This window comes from Drosophila ananassae (assembly GCF_017639315.1).
Source record: "Drosophila ananassae strain 14024-0371.13 chromosome 4 unlocalized genomic scaffold, ASM1763931v2 tig00000061, whole genome shotgun sequence".
NCBI lineage: Eukaryota > Metazoa > Arthropoda > Insecta > Diptera > Drosophilidae > Drosophila > Drosophila ananassae.
In genome coordinates, this window is record NW_025319038.1 from 5,380,212 (window position 1) to 5,406,814 (window position 26,603).

The 26,603-nt window shown below is 39.1% G+C and overlaps 1 protein-coding gene and 1 long non-coding RNA gene across 9 annotated transcripts in view; both read left to right on the forward strand.

Moving 5' to 3' along the window:
• The window catches only part of LOC6501769 (calcium-dependent secretion activator), a 338,872-nt gene that overhangs the window by 196,432 nt on the left and 115,837 nt on the right, over positions 1-26,603 (forward strand). For 5 of the 7 annotated variants that reach the window (XM_001967162.4, XM_014903838.3, XM_014903839.3 and 2 more), the window contains 2 exons: positions 19,914-20,120; positions 24,209-24,365. In XM_001967162.4, the coding sequence (XP_001967198.3) occupies positions 19,914-20,120; positions 24,209-24,365 (364 nt within the window). The remainder of the gene's footprint in view (positions 1-19,913; positions 20,121-24,208; positions 24,366-26,603) is intronic. The other 2 variants (XM_014903836.3, XM_014903837.3) reach the window with 1 other exon arrangement.
• On the forward strand, positions 17,215-17,989 carry LOC116656351. 2 transcript variants are annotated; one of them, XR_004311312.2, is made up of 2 exons: positions 17,215-17,688; positions 17,749-17,989. It is a non-coding gene; the product is annotated as an uncharacterized LOC116656351 (long non-coding RNA). The 2 variants fall into 2 exon arrangements; XR_004311311.2 differs by having other exon boundaries at positions 17,777-17,989.

Genomic DNA, 26,603 nt, shown 5'->3' on the forward strand with positions numbered 1-26,603 from the left:
CAATCATCGTTTAACGACCACATTTCTGTGACCGTGAATAAAACCGTGTTAGCCTTCATTAAACAATGGTCTAATGAGATTGATGATCCTTTTTCAACCAAAAATATTTAAGTATTTCTGCTTCGACTTATACTCGAATACTGTTCCTGCGTTTGGAATGCGCAATATTCCGTTCATAAACACTCATTCGAATCTGTGAAAAAGAAAGTTATTTTATTTAGAACCTGTGCTGGGGTCGTGTTTTTCCATATGTTGCTTCATGGTCTGGTTGAAAACCATTTTGAATCAATTGCACTTTACAATACCAAACAAGACAACCAAGTACTTTTGACTTCTGCGGCTCCCTGCGCATCCGTCAATCAAATTACGCTAAACATGATCCGTTTCGTATTCTATGGAAAAACAGTCATAACTTATCCCATCTCCTATCACCAAAATTATCCCTAAATTTTATATAATAAAATTTAAAATTTATGAATGTAAAAAAATTTATCCTTAATCTAATTAAAGTTAGCAGCTCTTTGTTAAATAAAGAAATTAATGATAATAATATTAATAACACAGGCCGACAATTTCCAATTTTTCCTTCACGCATAATTTTACCTGCTTCATAACCTAAAAGTGTTTCTTTGTTCAAAACGTATCTATTGCAGGTTCAGCTTGTTTAGTAAAGCTTTACAGAAGTTGTAGATAGCCATGACTTTTTAAAAATAAGAGATAAAAACTCCAATTTAATTGAAATTCAATAAAATTATTTCGAGTTTTTCCTTAAATCAAAATTAAAACATGGTATGATCTATTGGTTTCAATAAGAAAATAAAAATCTTCCTTAGAAAAATGTTTGGGGAAAAATCATAGAAGACCAAAAATTAATGTAGAAAATCTGAGATCCCAACTTTGGATGACTATTCCAAAGATATGGTAACTGCTAGATACCATTTTTTAATTTTAGTTGGTACACATACATTTCAAAAATAATATGTACTAGAAAGAAATTACACGGCCTACATAATTCAATATATGGTAAAATTTGATCAATTTCTTCTCTTAGGTGTACTGCGGAAACTGTGGGTGATAGAACCTACATATGTTTGCTCTGGACTTTGGTTCAGGGGAGCTTAAAGGTTATGGAGCAGGTGAAATTATGCGAGGAGATTTTTTGCTGTTGGCCTGTGTAATTAATAACAAGAAAGGAAAGCTAACTTCGGGCGGAGCCGAATACCCTTGCAGTTATATACCCTTGCAGTTGAGTCGCAGTCCGCTAGGTGGCGCCACGCATCTTATATTATTAGAGATATAACGGATCGCATATAGTCGGCCGATCCTTATGAAATTTTGCATATCGAATTATTTTGCCCAAAGAGGCATCCATGGCAGCTATAGGATATAGACGGCCGATCTTTATGAAATTAGGCAGATCGAATAAGTTGGCCCAAATAAGAATCCGTAGAAAGTCCCATCCTTCTAACTTAAAAAAACGAAGTTATGGCATTTCCGATCAATCAGTTATATAGTCGACCGATCCCGGCCGTTCCGACTTATGTACTGCCTGGAACAGAAAGAAGGGTGTGTGCAAACTTTCAACTCGATAGCTTTAAAACTGAGAGACTAGTTTGCGTAGAAACAGACAGACAGACAGACAGACAGACAGACAGACAGACAGACAGACAGACAGACAGACAGACAGACAGACAGACAGACAGACAGACAGACAGACAGACAGACAGACAGACAGACAGACAGACAGACAGACAGACAGACAGACAGACAGACAGACAGACAGACAGACAGACAGACAGACAGACAGACAGACAGACAGACAGACAGACAGACAGACAGACAGACAGACAGACAGACAGACAGACAGACAGACAGACAGACAGACAGACAGACAGACAGACAGACAGACAGACAGACAGACAGACAGACAGACAGACAGACAGACAGACAGACAGACAGACAGACAGACAGACAGACAGACAGACAGACAGACAGACAGACAGACAGACAGACAGACAGACAGACAGACAGACAGACAGACAGACAGACAGACAGACAGACAGACAGACAGACAGACAGACAGACAGACAGACAGACAGACAGACAGACAGACAGACAGACAGACAGACAGACAGACAGACAGACAGACAGACAGACAGACAGACAGACAGACAGACAGACAGACAGACAGACAGACAGACAGACAGACAGACAGACAGACAGACAGACAGACAGACAGACAGACAGACAGACAGACAGACAGACAGACAGACAGACAGACAGACAGACAGACAGACAGACAGACAGACAGACAGACAGACAGACAGACAGACAGACAGACAGACAGACAGACAGACAGACAGACAGACAGACAGACAGACAGACAGACAGACAGACAGACAGACAGACAGACAGACAGACAGACAGACAGACAGACAGACAGACAGACAGACAGACAGACAGACAGACAGACAGACAGACAGACAGACAGACAGACAGACAGACAGACAGACAGACAGACAGACAGACAGACAGACAGACAGACAGACAGACAGACAGACAGACAGACAGACAGACAGACAGACAGACAGACAGACAGACAGACAGACAGACAGACAGACAGACAGACAGACAGACAGACAGACAGACAGACAGACAGACAGACAGACAGACAGACAGACAGACAGACAGACAGACAGACAGACAGACAGACAGACAGACAGACAGACAGACAGACAGACAGACAGACAGACAGACAGACAGACAGACAGACAGACAGACAGACAGACAGACAGACAGACAGACAGACAGACAGACAGACAGACAGACAGACAGACAGACAGACAGACAGACAGACAGACAGACAGACAGACAGACAGACAGACAGACAGACAGACAGACAGACAGACAGACAGACAGACAGACAGACAGACAGACAGACAGACAGACAGACAGACAGACAGACAGACAGACAGACAGACAGACAGACAGACAGACAGACAGACAGACAGACAGACAGACAGACAGACAGACAGACAGACAGACAGACAGACAGACAGACAGACAGACAGACAGACAGACAGACAGACAGACAGACAGACAGACAGACAGACAGACAGACAGACAGACAGACAGACAGACAGACAGACAGACAGACAGACAGACAGACAGACAGACAGACAGACAGACAGACAGACAGACAGACAGACAGACAGACAGACAGACAGACAGACAGACAGACAGACAGACAGACAGACAGACAGACAGACAGACAGACAGACAGACAGACAGACAGACAGACAGACAGACAGACAGACAGACAGACAGACAGACAGACAGACAGACAGACAGACAGACAGACAGACAGACAGACAGACAGACAGACAGACAGACAGACAGACAGACAGACAGACAGACAGACAGACAGACAGACAGACAGACAGACAGACAGACAGACAGACAGACAGACAGACAGACAGACAGACAGACAGACAGACAGACAGACAGACAGACAGACAGACAGACAGACAGACAGACAGACAGACAGACAGACAGACAGACAGACAGACAGACAGACAGACAGACAGACAGACAGACAGACAGACAGACAGACAGACAGACAGACAGACAGACAGACAGACAGACAGACAGACAGACAGACAGACAGACAGACAGACAGACAGACAGACAGACAGACAGACAGACAGACAGACAGACAGACAGACAGACAGACAGACAGACAGACAGACAGACAGACAGACAGACAGACAGACAGACAGACAGACAGACAGACAGACAGACAGACAGACAGACAGACAGACAGACAGACAGACAGACAGACAGACAGACAGACAGACAGACAGACAGACAGACAGACAGACAGACAGACAGACAGACAGACAGACAGACAGACAGACAGACAGACAGACAGACAGACAGACAGACAGACAGACAGACAGACAGACAGACAGACAGACAGACAGACAGACAGACAGACAGACAGACAGACAGACAGACAGACAGACAGACAGACAGACAGACAGACAGACAGACAGACAGACAGACAGACAGACAGACAGACAGACAGACAGACAGACAGACAGACAGACAGACAGACAGACAGACAGACAGACAGACAGACAGACAGACAGACAGACAGACAGACAGACAGACAGACAGACAGACAGACAGACAGACAGACAGACAGACAGACAGACAGACAGACAGACAGACAGACAGACAGACAGACAGACAGACAGACAGACAGACAGACAGACAGACAGACAGACAGACAGACAGACAGACAGACAGACAGACAGACAGACAGACAGACAGACAGACAGACAGACAGACAGACAGACAGACAGACAGACAGACAGACAGACAGACAGACAGACAGACAGACAGACAGACAGACAGACAGACAGACAGACAGACAGACAGACAGACAGACAGACAGACAGACAGACAGACAGACAGACAGACAGACAGACAGACAGACAGACAGACAGACAGACAGACAGACAGACAGACAGACAGACAGACAGACAGACAGACAGACAGACAGACAGACAGACAGACAGACAGACAGACAGACAGACAGACAGACAGACAGACAGACAGACAGACAGACAGACAGACAGACAGACAGACAGACAGACAGACAGACAGACAGACAGACAGACAGACAGACAGACAGACAGACAGACAGACAGACAGACAGACAGACAGACAGACAGACAGACAGACAGACAGACAGACAGACAGACAGACAGACAGACAGACAGACAGACAGACAGACAGACAGACAGACAGACAGACAGACAGACAGACAGACAGACAGACAGACAGACAGACAGACAGACAGACAGACAGACAGACAGACAGACAGACAGACAGACAGACAGACAGACAGACAGACAGACAGACAGACAGACAGACAGACAGACAGACAGACAGACAGACAGACAGACAGACAGACAGACAGACAGACAGACAGACAGACAGACAGACAGACAGACAGACAGACAGACAGACAGACAGACAGACAGACAGACAGACAGACAGACAGACAGACAGACAGACAGACAGACAGACAGACAGACAGACAGACAGACAGACAGACAGACAGACAGACAGACAGACAGACAGACAGACAGACAGACAGACAGACAGACAGACAGACAGACAGACAGACAGACAGACAGACAGACAGACAGACAGACAGACAGACAGACAGACAGACAGACAGACAGACAGACAGACAGACAGACAGACAGACAGACAGACAGACAGACAGACAGACAGACAGACAGACAGACAGACAGACAGACAGACAGACAGACAGACAGACAGACAGACAGACAGACAGACAGACAGACAGACAGACAGACAGACAGACAGACAGACAGACAGACAGACAGACAGACAGACAGACAGACAGACAGACAGACAGACAGACAGACAGACAGACAGACAGACAGACAGACAGACAGACAGACAGACAGACAGACAGACAGACAGACAGACAGACAGACAGACAGACAGACAGACAGACAGACAGACAGACAGACAGACAGACAGACAGACAGACAGACAGACAGACAGACAGACAGACAGACAGACAGACAGACAGACAGACAGACAGACAGACAGACAGACAGACAGACAGACAGACAGACAGACAGACAGACAGACAGACAGACAGACAGACAGACAGACAGACAGACAGACAGACAGACAGACAGACAGACAGACAGACAGACAGACAGACAGACAGACAGACAGACAGACAGACAGACAGACAGACAGACAGACAGACAGACAGACAGACAGACAGACAGACAGACAGACAGACAGACAGACAGACAGACAGACAGACAGACAGACAGACAGACAGACAGACAGACAGACAGACAGACAGACAGACAGACAGACAGACAGACAGACAGACAGACAGACAGACAGACAGACAGACAGACAGACAGACAGACAGACAGACAGACAGACAGACAGACAGACAGACAGACAGACAGACAGACAGACAGACAGACAGACAGACAGACAGACAGACAGACAGACAGACAGACAGACAGACAGACAGACAGACAGACAGACAGACAGACAGACAGACAGACAGACAGACAGACAGACAGACAGACAGACAGACAGACAGACAGACAGACAGACAGACAGACAGACAGACAGACAGACAGACAGACAGACAGACAGACAGACAGACAGACAGACAGACAGACAGACAGACAGACAGACAGACAGACAGACAGACAGACAGACAGACAGACAGACAGACAGACAGACAGACAGACAGACAGACAGACAGACAGACAGACAGACAGACAGACAGACAGACAGACAGACAGACAGACAGACAGACAGACAGACAGACAGACAGACAGACAGACAGACAGACAGACAGACAGACAGACAGACAGACAGACAGACAGACAGACAGACAGACAGACAGACAGACAGACAGACAGACAGACAGACAGACAGACAGACAGACAGACAGACAGACAGACAGACAGACAGACAGACAGACAGACAGACAGACAGACAGACAGACAGACAGACAGACAGACAGACAGACAGACAGACAGACAGACAGACAGACAGACAGACAGACAGACAGACAGACAGACAGACAGACAGACAGACAGACAGACAGACAGACAGACAGACAGACAGACAGACAGACAGACAGACAGACAGACAGACAGACAGACAGACAGACAGACAGACAGACAGACAGACAGACAGACAGACAGACAGACAGACAGACAGACAGACAGACAGACAGACAGACAGACAGACAGACAGACAGACAGACAGACAGACAGACAGACAGACAGACAGACAGACAGACAGACAGACAGACAGACAGACAGACAGACAGACAGACAGACAGACAGACAGACAGACAGACAGACAGACAGACAGACAGACAGACAGACAGACAGACAGACAGACAGACAGACAGACAGACAGACAGACAGACAGACAGACAGACAGACAGACAGACAGACAGACAGACAGACAGACAGACAGACAGACAGACAGACAGACAGACAGACAGACAGACAGACAGACAGACAGACAGACAGACAGACAGACAGACAGACAGACAGACAGACAGACAGACAGACAGACAGACAGACAGACAGACAGACAGACAGACAGACAGACAGACAGACAGACAGACAGACAGACAGACAGACAGACAGACAGACAGACAGACAGACAGACAGACAGACAGACAGACAGACAGACAGACAGACAGACAGACAGACAGACAGACAGACAGACAGACAGACAGACAGACAGACAGACAGACAGACAGACAGACAGACAGACAGACAGACAGACAGACAGACAGACAGACAGACAGACAGACAGACAGACAGACAGACAGACAGACAGACAGACAGACAGACAGACAGACAGACAGACAGACAGACAGACAGACAGACAGACAGACAGACAGACAGACAGACAGACAGACAGACAGACAGACAGACAGACAGACAGACAGACAGACAGACAGACAGACAGACAGACAGACAGACAGACAGACAGACAGACAGACAGACAGACAGACAGACAGACAGACAGACAGACAGACAGACAGACAGACAGACAGACAGACAGACAGACAGACAGACAGACAGACAGACAGACAGACAGACAGACAGACAGACAGACAGACAGACAGACAGACAGACAGACAGACAGACAGACAGACAGACAGACAGACAGACAGACAGACAGACAGACAGACAGACAGACAGACAGACAGACAGACAGACAGACAGACAGACAGACAGACAGACAGACAGACAGACAGACAGACAGACAGACAGACAGACAGACAGACAGACAGACAGACAGACAGACAGACAGACAGACAGACAGACAGACAGACAGACAGACAGACAGACAGACAGACAGACAGACAGACAGACAGACAGACAGACAGACAGACAGACAGACAGACAGACAGACAGACAGACAGACAGACAGACAGACAGACAGACAGACAGACAGACAGACAGACAGACAGACAGACAGACAGACAGACAGACAGACAGACAGACAGACAGACAGACAGACAGACAGACAGACAGACAGACAGACAGACAGACAGACAGACAGACAGACAGACAGACAGACAGACAGACAGACAGACAGACAGACAGACAGACAGACAGACAGACAGACAGACAGACAGACAGACAGACAGACAGACAGACAGACAGACAGACAGACAGACAGACAGACAGACAGACAGACAGACAGACAGACAGACAGACAGACAGACAGACAGACAGACAGACAGACAGACAGACAGACAGACAGACAGACAGACAGACAGACAGACAGACAGACAGACAGACAGACAGACAGACAGACAGACAGACAGACAGACAGACAGACAGACAGACAGACAGACAGACAGACAGACAGACAGACAGACAGACAGACAGACAGACAGACAGACAGACAGACAGACAGACAGACAGACAGACAGACAGACAGACAGACAGACAGACAGACAGACAGACAGACAGACAGACAGACAGACAGACAGACAGACAGACAGACAGACAGACAGACAGACAGACAGACAGACAGACAGACAGACAGACAGACAGACAGACAGACAGACAGACAGACAGACAGACAGACAGACAGACAGACAGACAGACAGACAGACAGACAGACAGACAGACAGACAGACAGACAGACAGACAGACAGACAGACAGACAGACAGACAGACAGACAGACAGACAGACAGACAGACAGACAGACAGACAGACAGACAGACAGACAGACAGACAGACAGACAGACAGACAGACAGACAGACAGACAGACAGACAGACAGACAGACAGACAGACAGACAGACAGACAGACAGACAGACAGACAGACAGACAGACAGACAGACAGACAGACAGACAGACAGACAGACAGACAGACAGACAGACAGACAGACAGACAGACAGACAGACAGACAGACAGACAGACAGACAGACAGACAGACAGACAGACAGACAGACAGACAGACAGACAGACAGACAGACAGACAGACAGACAGACAGACAGACAGACAGACAGACAGACAGACAGACAGACAGACAGACAGACAGACAGACAGACAGACAGACAGACAGACAGACAGACAGACAGACAGACAGACAGACAGACAGACAGACAGACAGACAGACAGACAGACAGACAGACAGACAGACAGACAGACAGACAGACAGACAGACAGACAGACAGACAGACAGACAGACAGACAGACAGACAGACAGACAGACAGACAGACAGACAGACAGACAGACAGACAGACAGACAGACAGACAGACAGACAGACAGACAGACAGACAGACAGACAGACAGACAGACAGACAGACAGACAGACAGACAGACAGACAGACAGACAGACAGACAGACAGACAGACAGACAGACAGACAGACAGACAGACAGACAGACAGACAGACAGACAGACAGACAGACAGACAGACAGACAGACAGACAGACAGACAGACAGACAGACAGACAGACAGACAGACAGACAGACAGACAGACAGACAGACAGACAGACAGACAGACAGACAGACAGACAGACAGACAGACAGACAGACAGACAGACAGACAGACAGACAGACAGACAGACAGACAGACAGACAGACAGACAGACAGACAGACAGACAGACAGACAGACAGACAGACAGACAGACAGACAGACAGACAGACAGACAGACAGACAGACAGACAGACAGACAGACAGACAGACAGACAGACAGACAGACAGACAGACAGACAGACAGACAGACAGACAGACAGACAGACAGACAGACAGACAGACAGACGGACATGTCACATCGACTCAGGAGGTGATCCTGATCAAGAATATATATACATTATAGGGTCGGAGATGTTTCCTTCACTGCGTTGAACACTTTTGACCAAAATTATAATTATAAATAAATTTTTATAATAAATTATAAAGCAAATTTATATCTTTGCAAATAAAAAGCGTTTTCTGCTTACGTTTAAAAACTTATTAGTCCAGTTTTTGCAAACAATGAATTTCCCTGCAACCATTCCGTGTCAGCATTACACTTGTAATATCCAAATAGCCAAATTTGTTTTTTGACAAATTTTTTTTTCCTTCACCAGTCCCTGGCGAAGTACTAGGCTGTGTTAGTACTGTGAACCAAAATTTAGGGGTGTCAGTGGCATGTTTGCTGGAATTACAAGCTTTATATTCAAATGCATGCCCTATCCAGCATGGGCAGCACTATACAAAGTGCAAACTGAATTATAGAATTGGTCACAACTCACAAAATCATTTCACTGATGGTTTAACAAATTTGACCCTTTGTCAAATCAACCCCGTTATAAACACCCCATTTTGAGGTTCTCAAATGACTAATGACTAATAAACTTTTAATGCAACCAAATTAAAAATCTAGATTATACAAAAAGTTTTTAAAATTAGGATCCTCATTGTATTATTTTGAATATATGTCCGTCTGTAGCCACATTATTATCCTAAAAAAAACTGTGCTATAAATCACATGTATCCCAATACAAACAGAATTTTTGAAGTGATCCCTAAGCATTAGAGAATGCTCTTCTTTTGTTACTACTAAACGTAAGTTCACGTATTTTCCTCCTTCCCTTACTTTTAATAGTATTTCTTCCTCTTCACCTATGGGTATTGCTAATCGCTTTGCCCCGTTCTGCCAATCCACATGCTCTGTTGATAATAATAATTTATCTTCCAATTACCCGTACGTTTTACTAAATATTAAGAATCTATATAAATTAATTGTAATGATGTGTTCGCTTATTCATCACATGAAAACTCATATTTATCGGGACCTGACAATGTACCCAGCTGCATACTAAAATATTATTGTAGGACCCTTAGGACTTTTCTATTTAATCTATTGGTTGAGCTATCGTCCTTACCCGGGAGGTGGAATGAGTCTTATTCTATTCTTTTTTTATAAAAAAGGTTCAAAAGATAACACCACTACCGTGGTATTGCATAGCTTTCCGACATTGCATAGATTCTCCTACAAAAACTGCCACTGTTAGGTTTTAATTCTAAGTGACAATATTCTAAAGTGGATTGGCTTCTATTTAGTACGCAGAAAGTTTTATTTTTAAACTCCAAATCCAAAATGACCCCATATCGTACCCCATATCTTTTCGATTCCTCTTGGGAATCATGTCCTAGAGCGTGTGTCATGGATAAATCATAGGGTTCTTTTTCAATCATCGTTTAACGACCACATTTCTGTGACCGTGAATAAAACAGTGTTAGCCTTCATTAAACAATGGTCTAATGAGATTGATGATCCTTTTTCAACCAAAAATATTTAAGTATTTCTGCTTCGACTTATACTCGAATACTGTTCCTGCGTTTGGAATGCGCAATATTCCGTTCATAAACACTCATTCGAATCTGTGAAAAAGAAAGTTATTTTATTTAGAACCTGTGCTGGGGTCGTGTTTTTCCATATGTTGCGTCATGGTCTGGTTGAAAACCATTTTGAATCAATTGCACTTTACAATACCAAACAAGACAACCAAGTACTTTTGACTTCTGCGGCTCCCTGCGCATCCGTCAATCAAATTACGCTAAACATGATCCGTTTCGTATTCTATGGAAAAACAGTCATAACTTATCCCACCTCCTATCACCAAAATTATCCCTAAATTTTATATAATAAAATTTAAAATTTATGAATGTAAAAAAATTTATCCTTAATCTAATTAAAGTTAGCAGCTCTTTGTTAAATAAAGAAATTAATGATAATAATATTAATAACACAGGCCGACAATTTCCAATTTTTCCTTCACGCATAATTTTACCTGCTTCATAACCTAAAAGTGTTTCTTTGTTCAAAACGTATCTATTGCAGGTTCAGCTTGTTTAGTAAAGCTTTACAGAAGTTGTAGATAGCCATGACTTTTTAAAAATAAGAGATAAAAACTCCAATTTAATTGAAATTCAATAAAATTATTTCGAGTTTTTCCTTAAATCAAAATTAAAACATGGTATGATCTATTGGTTTCAATAAGAAAATAAAAATCTTCCTTAGAAAAATGTTTGGGGAAAAATCATAGAAGACCAAAAATTAATGTAGAAAATCTGAGATCCCAACTTTGGATGACTATTCCAAAGATATGGTAACTGCTAGATACCATTTTTTAATTTTAGTTGGTACACATACATTTCAAAAATAATATATACTAGAAAGAAATTACACGGCCTAAATAATTCAATATATGGTAAAATTTGATCAATTTCTTCTCTTAGGTGTACTGCGGAAACTGTGGGTGATAGAACCTACATATGTTTGCTCTGGACTTTGGTTCAGGGGAGCTTAAAGGTTATGGAGCAGGTGAAATTATGCGAGGAGATTTTTTGCTGTTGGCCTGTGTAATTAATAACAAGAAAGGAAAGCTAACTTCGGGCGGAGCCGAATACCCTTGCAGTTATATACCCTTGCAGTTGAGTCGCAGTCCGCTAGGTGGCGCCACGCATCTTATATTATTAGAGATATAACGGATCGCATATAGTCGGCCGATCCTTATGAAATTTTGCATATCGAATTATTTTGCCCAAAGAGGCATCCATGGCAGCTATAGGATATAGACGGCCGATCTTTATGAAATTAGGCAGATCGAATAAGTTGGCCCAAATAAGAATCCGTAGAAAGTCCCATCCTTCTAACTTAAAACAACGAAGTTATGGCATTTCCGATCAATCAGTTATATAGTCGACCGATCCCGGCCGTTCCGACTTATGTACTGCCTGGAACAGAAAGAAGGGTGTGTGCAAACTTTCAACTCGATAGCTTTAAAACTGAGAGACTAGTTTGCGTAGAAACAGACAGACAGACAGACAGACAGACAGACAGACAGACAGACAGACAGACAGACAGACAGAAAGACAGACAGACAGACAGACAGACGGACAGACGGACATGTCATATCGACTCAGGAGGTGATCCTGATCAAGAATATATATACATTATAGGGTCGGAGATGTTTCCTTCACTGCGTTGAACACTTTTGACCAAAATTATAATACCCTCTGCAAGGGTATAAAAATAAAAAAAACGTTTCGCTTGAGAAAGTGGTTTTCCAAAAAAATTAAAAATATTATGCGTGCGTTGCCACCATGTTCCCAGCTTTATACATATTATAAGTCTGCAAGAATGAATTCAAAATGTTCGATTATTCGAGAACAAAATATGAATATAATACAAGCTATGAGATATAGTCGGTTCTTATAAAAATTGGTATGTTTTGGATGAAGTTTACCCATAAAAAAATCCGTAGAAAATCCCATCTTTCTAACTGAAAAACACCAAAGTTATATATAAAGGTAATAGTCGACCGACCCCGACCGTTTCAACTGCCAGAAAATAAAAAGAATGCAAAGTTTGAAGTCGATAGCTTTAAAAATGATAGACTAGTTCACTTAGAAAAAACAGACAGACTGGCAGTCTCGGGAGATGGACTTAGGAGATGACCCTGATCGGGAATATACATATGTATGTGTATGTCCTCTTTTGGTTCGGTGATGTCTCCTTCACTTTCACTCTTTTGACTAATATTATATTAACAAGGATAGGACTCAGGAAGATATATTTATATATATATATTTTTTTAAATTGAACATTTTTTATTTAATGTTCTCTTAATTATGATACTAACAATAAGTTTACAATAACATTAAAATTGAACTAACAGTAAACTAACACAGCATTCTGGTTTTGCTTCCCTCAAGTCGGTCGCTGGGTGGGTAAGTCATTGCGACGAAGGCGTGATTGGTTGCTCAACCTTGTAAGACCCCTCGCCAGGTGGTTAGGGAGCGACAATAGCTTTGTAAAGTACTTTTCCTTGTGTTCTGCGAAGTGATCGCTGGTAGAATGTTTAAGTCGCGATGTATATTTTCGTTGCGAACGTATCACGGTGCCCCGGTGATTCTTCTCAAGATCTTCGACTGAGCTCGCTGGACTATGTCAATATTGCTATTGTTCGCAATCCCATAACTGGGAGCCGTGCATCGATATAGGGTTTAGTACAGAGTTATACAGCAGGACTTTGTATTCAAGGCGGAAGGCAGACCGAGCGTTAGTATGCCAATGGAGGCTGCTGGCTTTTAGCTTTAGGGATGTTCTTTTGGCTTCAATGTGCAGGCGCCACAGATATGACACTTCGTTTGCTTGCGGAAGTGGAGTGTTTTTTAAAGTAAGCGGAAGGCAGTTTTGCCTGTTCAGGGTGAACGTAACGTGCTTGCATTGTTGTTCGTTCACTTTAATTCGCCATTTTTCTACATCGACTAGATGTGAAGCAAGCTGCGTAGTGGCTCGCATCGGGCAATTTGAGCGGCTAAAAATATGTAACCAAACGTAGGTGTTGTTAGTCGTGTGCTTGTCTGAATAACTGCTGTGTAGAGGACATATAATGTTGGCCCTAGCACGCTGCCTTGAGGAACTCTAGCTCCTATAGTGAAATCATCAGTTGTATCAGTGTTACACCTCACGTAAAGGTAAGACTCTAAAAGATTGTGGGTGTGTAGGGAAGCCTTGTCTTGTACATTAGACTTTCTAGCCAGACTCTATCAAATGCTTGAGAGACGTCTAAAAATACGGCAGTGCAGTACTCTAGTTTTTCGAACGCGTTCCGAATTTCTTGATTTCTTGAATTGACGGGATTCCTTTCTTTATTCTTATGTATGAGTTTATCCGAGTTAATACACATTTTTCAAAGAGCAAGAATTTTCAAAGATAAGCAAGTAAATAGACTTATAAGTCTGTACGACGTAGGGACTGTGTGGTCTTTTACTGGCTTTGCTATCATTATTATAATTGGCTTTTTTCATCTCGCTGGAAAATGGCGAAGTTTTGCGATGGCATGGAACAGCTGGGTGATAGTGCAAACGGTACCAATGATCATTTTGGGAACTATGAGGGCGCAGCCCGGTGATTTTTTCTGATTCAGTTGATTTTTTTATGATGTTAGCGAATTTGTTTGGGCGAAATTCAATTGGCTCATGTGGAAGCTGAGGCTCATATGGTAAAGTCGGCAAAGTAAACGCACTAGTGGCTGGATTTGGTTGGAAGACATTTTTAAGGTGGTTGACAAACGTGGTGGCTCTGTCTGCATTACTGCGCGCCCAGCCGCCTGTGGGATTTCTAATAGGCATAGTTTCGTTCGGTGAGCTCTGAGTTGGGTGAGCCATAAGCTTCAGCTTCCTTTAAGGCCTAGTAAATTGGCGAGAGGAATGGCTTGGCAGATGGGGAAGAGAGATATAAAAATAATAAATTAGTAAGGACTCCTTACTAAGGTGAATCATTTATGATCGAGTTCGAGTACAGAGTCGAACAGACGGACATATATGTATATGTACATGCATCCGTACATAAACACATACATACACATAAGAATTAAATACCCTGAAGTACCAGAAAATCACGAAGGAAAATATTCCCCAGCGTTAGATAGAGACATACTGAGAAAAGAATGAGAGGCAACATCTTTAAAAACAATAGAAAATGCAAAGACAGTCGATGAGAGAAAAAATGCTCTCAGCTAAGTAAGTGAGCGAAGAGGGAGAGTATGATCACATATTCTTGTGATTCAAAATATTTTGCGCGTGAAACTTTAACCCAATGGTTCAATGGTTATGTCTGCCTGTTAATCTTAGGGTCGTGGGTTCGATTGCCACCAGAAAAATATAAATTATGAGTTTTGTTTATGTTTACTTTTAGTTTTTTTTTAATGTCGCAATCTAATATAAAATGTTAAATTTATTCTTTTTTTTAAATGGGGACTTGATATTATTCTTTGATTCTTTGATAGCTTAGAGGCTTGCATGTTGGTCCATTAAAGAAAAGCACGCAGGTTCAAATCCCAGTCCAGTCGAAAGTATGTAAATCTCGTACAATGTAGTTTGTTTATGATATTTGTAAAATGTTTCTTAACATTTTTAGTTAGTTTACAATTTGCGAAAACAATTTAATACATTAAATCATTGGTGTGATGGGTTTCTAAAAATCGCCAATTATTTTTTTTTTCAAAATGTCTTGAAGAACTTCCTACTTTCCTTTAGCAAAAAATAACCAAAGAGTTCTTTGCAAAGAATACCTAAAACCTTTCCTATGATTTCTTTGCAAGAATTCCTGGGGAAATTCCCTACCCAGTTAGGGAAAAAATTCTCCAGGTCGCCGATGCATAGGACATTCCATACAAAAATTCCTTAACAATTCCTTTTCATATCCAGCACAAGGAAAATCCTTATGTATTGTGAGCAGGTAATGGAGAGTTCCCCAATGAAATCCCCAACACTGGTACTGCAGGAGCTTAATAGTATAATATTCTCTATATAAGGCAATCGACAAAACATTCATATTTTTTGTCGGGAGGCACGACTATTTTCATTCTTTCATAAATCTTGTGAGTAAAATTACATATATAATAAACAATGGATTTATATAATTTTATAATAATTAAAATAAGTTAAAAAATACATGTAAAAACAAGACAGGAAAGCTAACTTCGGGCGGAGCCGAAGTTGATATACCCTTGCAGTTGTGCCATTTCCGATCGTTCAGTTATATGGCGGCTATTGGATTTAGTTGGCCGATCCCTATAAAATTTGGCAAATTAGATTATTTTGTCCAAAATAGAATCTGTAACAAGTCACATCTTTCTAACTTTAAAAACACCAAAGTTATGCCATTCCGATCGTTCTATGACAGCTATAGAATATAGTCGGTCGATCCTTATGAAATTTTAAACAGAAGATATTTTGGTCAAATATAACATGTGTGGAAAGTCCCAACCCTCTAACTTAAAAAACACCAAAGTTATGGCATTTTCGATCAATCAATTATATAGCAGCTATAGGATATAGTCGACCGATCCCGGCCGTTCCGACTTATGTACTACGTGCAAGAAAAAGAAAGAAGTGTGAGACTAGTTTGCGTAGAAACCGACAGACAGACGGACATGCTCATATCGACTCAGGAGGTGATCCTGATCAAGATTATATATACTTTATAGGGTCGGAGATAGGAGACATCTCTCCTTCACTGCGTTGCACACTTTTGACCAAAATTATAATACCCTCTGCAAGGGTATAAAAAACTAACCTCGTGCGGATCCGAAGTTTATATACCATTGCAGTTGAATGACGGTTTATATTGTATATGTATACCGGAAATATCTAATATAGTTTGTCAATCCTTATTAAAATTCTACTAGCAGACCAATAAGAAATTATTTGAACAAAAATATACCGAGTTAAAAATAATACTACCTGAGAGACTCAGTCGGGCCTTTCGGCGAAAGCAGCATTTTGCAATCGCCTGGTGCGCGACTTTTCTTCATGAAATCAACTTAATTTTAAAATTTATGGTTAGTTGTATTGAGATACTAACATCAAAGAATGGGTCATTATTTAATGAACAATATTATTTCTATTATAATTTTGTGTTGTTATATAGAGCAGAAACCAAATTTCGGTGTAATTAGTGTGCTTCGAGTGTCGGTTAAAATAATTTAAGTCGAAACGGTCATATTGGGTTCATAATAATGCGTCGTATTTGTTTATTATTGTGAAATGGTAAGTTTGTTTCATTTTTTATAAAATTATTCCTATTTTAATTATTTTATAACGATCAAGGTAATGTTTTTATGAAACATATTTTCAGTTCTGGCAGTAGTAGGATTTGGAACGTCTTGAAGGAAATCTTAAAGGAAGAGGCCGATATTGATCGAATTTATTTCTGGTTTTGATGCAATTAACTTTCTGATGCAAATAACTTTCTGATGCAATTTAGCTTTCTGAATTTTAACAATCAATTAACTTAACTGATGCAAGAAAATAAAAATTTGTATGTTCCAAAAGCCCTATTTAAATGAAATACCTATTTTGTTCATTAATATTTATACCCTTGCAGAGTGTATTATAATTTTGGTCAAAAGTGTGCAACGCAGTGAAGGAGTCATCTCCGACCCTATAAAGTATATATATTCTTGATCAGGATCACCTCCTGAGTCGATATGCGCAGTCTCTGAGTTTTAAAGCTATCGAGTAAGGGTGCACACACCCTTCTTTGCTTTGCAGGCAGTATATACATACATAAGTCGGAGCCGGGATCGGTCGACTATATCCTATTGCTGCTATATAACTGATTGATCAGAAATGCCATAACTTGGTTGTTTTTCAAGTTAGAAGGATGGGAGTTTCAGTGGATTCCTTTTTGGGCAAAATAATTTGGTATGCCAAATTTCATAAGGATCGGCCGCCTCTATATGATCCTCTATATATCTTATAATATAAGATGCGTGTCGCCACCTAGAGGACTGCGACTAAACTGCAAGGGTATATAAACTTTGGCTCCGCCCGAAGTTAGCTTTCCTTTCTTGTTTTATTTATTTTCAGCTTTTATTAAATTTTGATTTCTTATATTTTCAGTTTTAGCTCTTTATAATTTTAATTGTATTTTATAATAAAACAAGAAAGGAAAGCTAACTTCGGGCGGAGCCGAAGTTGATATACCCTTGCAGTTCAGTCGCAGTCCGCTAGGTGGCGCCACGCATTTTAAATTATTAGATATATAGCGGATCGTATATAGTCGGCCGATCCTTATGAAATTTGGCATATTGAATTATGTTGCCCAAACAGTAATCTGTACCAAGTCCTTGTACCATCCCCGCTTTCTAACTTAAAAAACACCAAAGTTATGCCAATTCCGATCGTTGTATGACAGCTATAGGATATAGTCGGCCGATCTTTATTTTGTACATAAGATATTTTGGTCAAATATAACATGTGTGGAAAGTCCCAACCCTCTATCTTAAAAAGCAACGAAGTTATGGCATTTCCGATCAATCAGTTATATGGCAGCTATAGGATATAGTCGACCGATCCCGGCGGTTCCGACTTATGTACTACCTGCAAGGAAAAGAAGGATGTGTGCAAAGTTTCAACTCGATAGCTCTAAAACTGAGAGACTAGTTTGCGTAGAAACCGACAGACAGACGGACAGACGGACATGCTCATATAGACTCAGGAGGTGATCCTGATCAAGAATATATATACTTTATAGGGTCGGAGATGTCTCCTTCACTGCGTTGCACACTTTTGACCAAAATTATAATACCCTCTGCAAGGGTATAAAAATTGTATATGGCGTTTTCAGATTGACTAATAAAAAGAAAAACAATAATAAAAGCAAAAAAACTCTCTTCTTTCATAAAAATTTTCCTGTCGCCTGTAGGTCGCTTTTTTGAGAGCAGTGTTGCTTATGGGTTGCATCCTGTATGCATATTTTTCAGCCGCGAGGCGCTTGCGATTTGATGCAAGTGCTGAATTTCCTGTCCACGCTAATGTAATTTTGAATGATACTTTTCCTATGTAGGGAGGCAGCGGCGACTGGGTAGTTCTCTTCCTCAATAAGGTGGGTTATGAAAGTTATGCCATTTCCGATCTTTCAGTTATATGGCAGCTATAGGAATTGATATTGATTTATTCTGCATGCAAAGAAAAGATAGATGTGTACAATGATTAAAGTCGACATCCTAAAAATTAATAAACTAATATAAGCTGACAGATGTTACCCAAGTAATCATATGTATATACTTTATGAGGTTGAAGATGTTTCCTTCCTTCCGTTGCACACATTTGAGCAAATTCTGCAAGAATAAAATTTAGCATAATAATAATACACATTTTGTGAGAAAATATATGTTTATTATTAGCGATTTTTACATGTTCCTAATTTCATTTTTAACATTTACCAATTTTTTGACAATTTACATTTACCCAATACTCGATTTATTTAGCTCCGCAGACATGATAAAATGGATAAAAATAAAATGCGTAAGGAAGACGATGATGTTTCAGATCAACGGGATATCACCGATGTTGATTTCACCGCAAATACTGGTCTAATTAATACATCTGAACAGGCAACTGATGAATTTGTTAAGGGATCGTCATTTCGTTACTGTATGCCAACACACGCGGTATTTACTTCGCCTGTACCAACGGCACGTATCGTTGACAAAAAATTTGTTTTACAAATATTTGATAAAGGGTTCAGCCTGTCTTAGGTTATTTAAATATTTTCTCCGTTGGTAAACACTAGAAAAACATTTAAAGTCTGTCCAAAAATGGAATATATAATTTATCTCATGGCATTTTGAAATTGTGACAAACAATATTTTTTCTTAGTTGTGTTTCATTTCATGGATCACGAAATTTCCACATATATTCAATTTTCTGCATCATAAAAGATAATTTTGATGCATTACACAGGCTTCAATTTATTTTCTTATTATTTCATAAAAAATATTTTAAAACCGGCATGATAACCTCTGTAAATAAAAACCAAACATATAAAATATTTATTGGGACAAGCATGTGTCTGAAAAAATTAAACATAGCTTAAATTAAACAAATTTTTAAATTTATTAAAATTTAAAAAAAAATTAAGCATCATTTTGACAAAGGTTTTAGCATCACAAACTTACATTTATATCTTATAAACTCATAAGGAAATGTGAAAAATGTACTGTATATTGACGGGTAAATTTTGAAGTTTAAAATTGCATATTTTTTTACAAAAAATGTACTTCAGGGGAAAAACGTGTTTTTAGCTAAAAGAGTGAGGGACAAAAATTTAAGTCAGGCTTCTTTCCACCACCATGAACTCAGATCGAAAAAATGCCCGATATTACATGGATATGCCAACCATCTCGGATGAAAGCACTTATGTATGTACAGCAAGACCATCAAATCAATTTTTTAATAAATATGTTGGAAACACCCCCAAACATTTTTAACAATAGCAAGTTCGGATTTGTTTGCCCAAATGGAATCCGTAGAAAGTGTCATCATTCTAACTTGAAAAGCAGCTGCTAAATTTCATAAGGATCAGCCGACTAAATCCTATAGCTGTCATGTAACTGAACGTTCGGAAATGGCACAACCTTGCTATTTTTAAAGATGCTTCCGGCTGTTTCCAACATTTTTATTAGAAAATTGATTTGATGTTGAAGTTCTCATAAGTTCTCAACTATATACGATCCGATATATATCAAATAATATAAGCTGCTACCAAACTGCAAGGGTATATCAACTTCGGATCCACCCGATATAAGCTTTCCTCTCTTGTATTGTTTCTAATTTTTAATGATATGGAGAAGTGATAGCAGAAAACACAGGGTATTAATTTGTACCTGTATACTTGGTCTAAGGCTATACATATGCAGTAAAATATCCTAAAAAATACATTCTAACAAAACTTGATAAGGAAACTTGTAGGTGGCGCTTAAATCACTTACTAGGAATGCTGATATTGGTACCACTATTTTTAAAGGTTACCAATAATCTAACCTACTAAGACAATAAGAAGAAAAGTCTCATTTATGCGGGAAAAAAATAAAATCATGGGACTAACTTTTCTTAGGGATCGGAGAAACTAGGCCAGATTCCTTTTTGCGATATAACAAAGAAATATGTAATAGGTAAATAAAAAAAAAATTAAATTTATTTTTGAATGAATATTAAAGGTATTATGTTGTGAAAGGTTTAGTTGCATATGTTTTGGAATAGACAATTCAAAAAATTTTGTAGGGAAGCACAAAGAAAAGTACTCTCATAAAATTTGCTGTATTAGGCGACGGGGAGCGAAAGGAGGAGTGGAAAAATGTTGGCACAAACTTGACCTGTGTGGGTATTCTAGGAGTGTATATGCTAAATCTGATTGCTCTTTTTCTTTGTCTTTGAGATCCAGGTGTTTTTTTCTGCTAATTATGGCAGCTAAAGAATATAGTTGACCGATCCCGACCGTTCCGAACTATATGCTGCGTGCTATGGAAAGTTGGATGTGTGCAAAGTTTCAAGTCGGTAGCTTCAAAACTAAGAAAAAAGTTTGCAAATCAGGCTAATGTTTAAGTTGCAAAAAAAATTAATATTCTGTCTTTTATTACATTATTTAATATGAATAAATGCTATATTATTGTAACAACACAAAGTCCCTATAGTTACACCTAATTTTATGTTGATTATAATAATTAAAATTGTCTTTTTATTCTTTGAAATCTCAATTGGGTTAGTGTACCTATTAATGTGCTCATGTGTGTATTAATATAAATTGGGCAAAAAAAGTACAGGTTGAGTTGTCGAGTGGCTGAGCAACGCCTTCGGTTCCAAAGTACAGACCGGTCTTGAATAGCGATTATATATATATGAAGACTAGATATACGTAAATAATAAATCCACTGTTTGGAATGACATATGCCCCAAGAAATATGGAAGCTAAAGAAATATAACAGCTAAAAGTACACGAAAAGTACCAAGGGGTCAAAATTTTGTCACATAATGCTTATAAACATAATGCAAACAAGAAAAGAAAGCTAGATTTGGGCGGAGCCGAAGTTTATATACTTTTGAACTTAAGTAGCGGATTATATTATTAGATATATAACGGATCGTATATACTTGGCCGATTCTTATGGGAATTTTAATCAAATCAATTTTTTAATAAAAATGTTGGGAACAGCCCCAGCGCCTTTAAAAAAAAGAAAGGTTATGTCATTCGAATGATCGAATCAGTGTGCCCAATATGGAACCCGTATAGGATAGAATCTCTATAAATTCCTATCCTTTTAACGTAAAAAAACGCAAAAGTTAAGGCATTCCCGATCAATCAGTTATATAGCAGCTATAGGATATAGTCGACCGATCCCGGCCATTCCGACTTATACACTGCCTGCAAACAAAAGAAGGTGCAATGTTTCAACTCGATAGCTTTAAAACTGAGAGACTAGTTTACGTAGAAACAGACAGTCAGACGGACATGGTCATATGTCCGGACTCAGGGGAGGAATAGAATCAAGAAAAACTATATTTTATAGTGTCAGAGATTTATAGTGTCTCCTTCACTGCTTAGCACACTTTTACCAAATTTTTCATTTTACCAAATCAGTTATATGGCAGCTATAGGATGTTTCTTCCAAACAGCTTGGACTTTACAAATTTTTCTCTAAACTAATTTATGTAATTTTCGAAATAATATTTCTGCGGCCCATTTAAATATGGAACTTTTTAAATTTATAAATTTTAAAATTTATAATTTATTTTTCATATTTTTATAATATGATTTGCCATTATATTTGCCATATAACTGATTGATCGGAAATGCCCTAACTTTTGCGTTTTTTCACGTTAGAGGGTAGGAATTTGTAAATTTTTTATACGACTTTGATTTAAAAAAAAACACTTATTTTCTAATCAACCAATCTCAAACGGATCGGTCAATTCGTTTTTAGATATCTTGATAGCCAGTTGAAAGAAAGTGGATTCGATTCCAATCATAGCGTTAAAACTTTTTTCGGCATCGAATAGTTAAATATCTTTTTATGCACATATGTATTCTTCATAAATTATAAACTCAATTTATAAAACAATTTTATATTTTTCGAAAAAAAAAGGTGTTTTCTACACGTATCATGAATCCCCTAGTTATATGTATACTAACGTTTTCCTATGTATCCTGCATCCAGATAGATTTTTGCTTCTGAAATATACATAACATTTAATTTTATTTTTAGAAAAAGAATGCAAAGCTTTTTATTTCATCATTTTGTCAAGAAATGGCTGTGTTAAACTTCGTCAAATATTTTGTGCCTTCGTGAATCATTATGAATATATTCATTTAAAAGTTACTTGTTTAAAAAATTTTTATCAAATATTTTATACGTTATAATATTTAATATGTTATTAATAAAATATTTACATAATATTATTTTGACCAAGAAAGGAAAATAATTTTGGGAGGAGCTAAAGTTGATATACCCTTGCACCAAAATTATAATACCCTCTGCAATGGTATAAAAACGCTAATGCTAACATTGAATATTATTTTTGCCATTAATTTTTTAATAAATTTTCAAGATAAGCTATTGAAAGTTGAAAAGGTGCCAAATATTTAATTTCTTGCATTACCTGTTATATTGTTGATATACATACATACATGTATGTGCCATATGAGCCAATGTATACATCTAAGTCTTTTGTTTCATCTTATATATAACTATATCTTTAACTTTAATAACCATAAAATTTCGTTTAGGCATTTGCTTGGTTTAGTGACTTACTAGTTGAACACGCGGAAATATTTTGGTCCCTTTTTGCTGTTGATATGGATCGAGTTTTATCTGACCAGGCTCCTGATACATGGGACTCATTTCCTTTGTTTCAAATTTTAAATGATTATCTAAGGGCTGATGGTAAGTTATTTATAATATTAAATAGAGTAGTTACTTATAAGTATTAAATATATTACACCACTTCAGTATATCCTTAAATAATACGGACTTTACACAGACTTTAAAATTTCCGCTTTTTGTAATAAGAGCACCAATTTTAACCAATCAAAATGAAAAATATTAATTATGAAATGTCAAATATAATTTGTAGAACCCGATTTGTGATCGTTGTTACGTGTTTGTTCTGTGAATTGTTTTCGTAATGTCAATTTCCAACTTTTTTTTCCTCCACGCATAATTTTACCTGCTCTATAACCTTTAGGCTCCCCTGAACCAAAGTCCAGAACAAACATAGGTTCTATCACCCACAGTTTCCGCTGTACACTTAAGAGAAGAAATTGATCAAATTTTACCATTTATTGAATTATGTAGGCCGTGTAATGGCGATGACCATTATGTTTCTAGTACATATCATTTTTGAAATGTATGTGTACAAACTAAAATTAAAAAACGTTATATAGCAGTTACCATATATTTGGATACTCATCCAAAGTTGAAATCTCCGATATTAATTTTTGGTCTTCTATGATTTTTACCCAACCATTTACGTATGTTTTTCATATTTTCAAAAAGTCATGGCTATCTACAATTTCTGTAAAGCTTTACTAAACAAGCTGAACCTGCAATAGATACGTTTTGAACATAGAAACAGTTTAAGATAGCCTTGACTTTTTGAAAATATGAGATTAAAATCCAATTTAATTGACGAAAATATAGTTTAACAAACTATAATAAATTTAATAAAATTGTTTCGAGTTTTCCCCTTAATCCAAAATTAGAACATAGTATGATCTACTGATTTCAATAAGAAAATAAAAATCTTCCATAGAAAAATGTTAGGAAAAACATCATAGAAGACCAAAAATTAATGTAGAAAATCTGAGATTTAAACTTTGGGTGAGTATTCCAAAGATATGGTAACTGCCAGATACCATTTTTTAATTTTAGTTGATACACATACATTTTAAAAATGATATGTACTAGAAACATAATGTTAATCGCCATTACACGTCCTACATAATCCAATATATGGTAAAATTTGATCAATTTCTTCTCTTAGGTGTACCGCGGAAACTGTGGGTGATAGAACCTATGTTTGTTCTGGACATTGGTTCAGGGGAGCTTAAAGGTTATGGAGCAGGTGAAATAATGCGTGGCGATTTTTTACTGTTGGCCTGTGTTATCTGTGTATTATGGAGTATATTTAATTTTAAGTTACCATCTGAGCTTGCCGAACTAATAATGTATATTTAATCTTTGCAAAATAATTAAGAGCACAGAAAAAAAACGAAGAACCCAGTGCACTGGAGGAATCAGAATATAAATGTCTATAACATTTCTAAAAATCTATCGAGTGGAAAATATCACCTGATCTAGAGCACCTGATCTAAAAAAAAAGGCACACAAACGTAAAGGTCTCGTGCAATGCACAGAAATATGCATACTTACTACTCTGGTGAGCATTCGTTACCGCACATTCGCACCGCACAGATCATGCGTATTTAAAGCCCATGGCGGAATACTACATGTCAGACTTTTCGGTGAAAGCAGAATTTTCCAGTCACCTGACATGCCTATTTTTCTGCATGAAAACAGAAACCGAGGAGATTGGTTCTCTTTTCAAAGCAAGTGCTCCAAAAAAAGAGGAGTTAGAAAATTTTCATCTCGCATGCGACTTTTTTTTTTAGTGGGATTTTTAATTTAGAAAAAATTTAAAATGTTGAAAACAAAGTATTAGTTATCTTAATTTTACAATTCATGGTCATTTGAGGTACTATTGCTCATTATTTAATGAGCAATATTATTTCCATCTTAAATTTTTGTTTTTACGTTGGCTGAGAGCAGCAACAAAATGTCGCGTAATTGATGTGCATCAAGGGTAATTTTCCTATTTTAATAGGAATCAAGTATGATCAATTATGTAATATTTTTATGGAACTTAACTTCTGGAAGTAGAAGGTATTTTAACGTCTTGAAGGAAATGAACCTCGGCAGCATAGGATTGGCCAGAGTGAGAGGCCAAAATTTATTGAATTTATTGAAGATTTGAAGCAATGTATATTTACTTAGAAATTAACAATTTTTAGGTTTTAAAAGCCCTGTATAAATTATAATTTTGGTCAAAAGTGTGCTACGCAGTGAAGGAGAAATCTCCGACCCTATAAAGTATTATATGCTTGATCAGGATCAACTACTGAG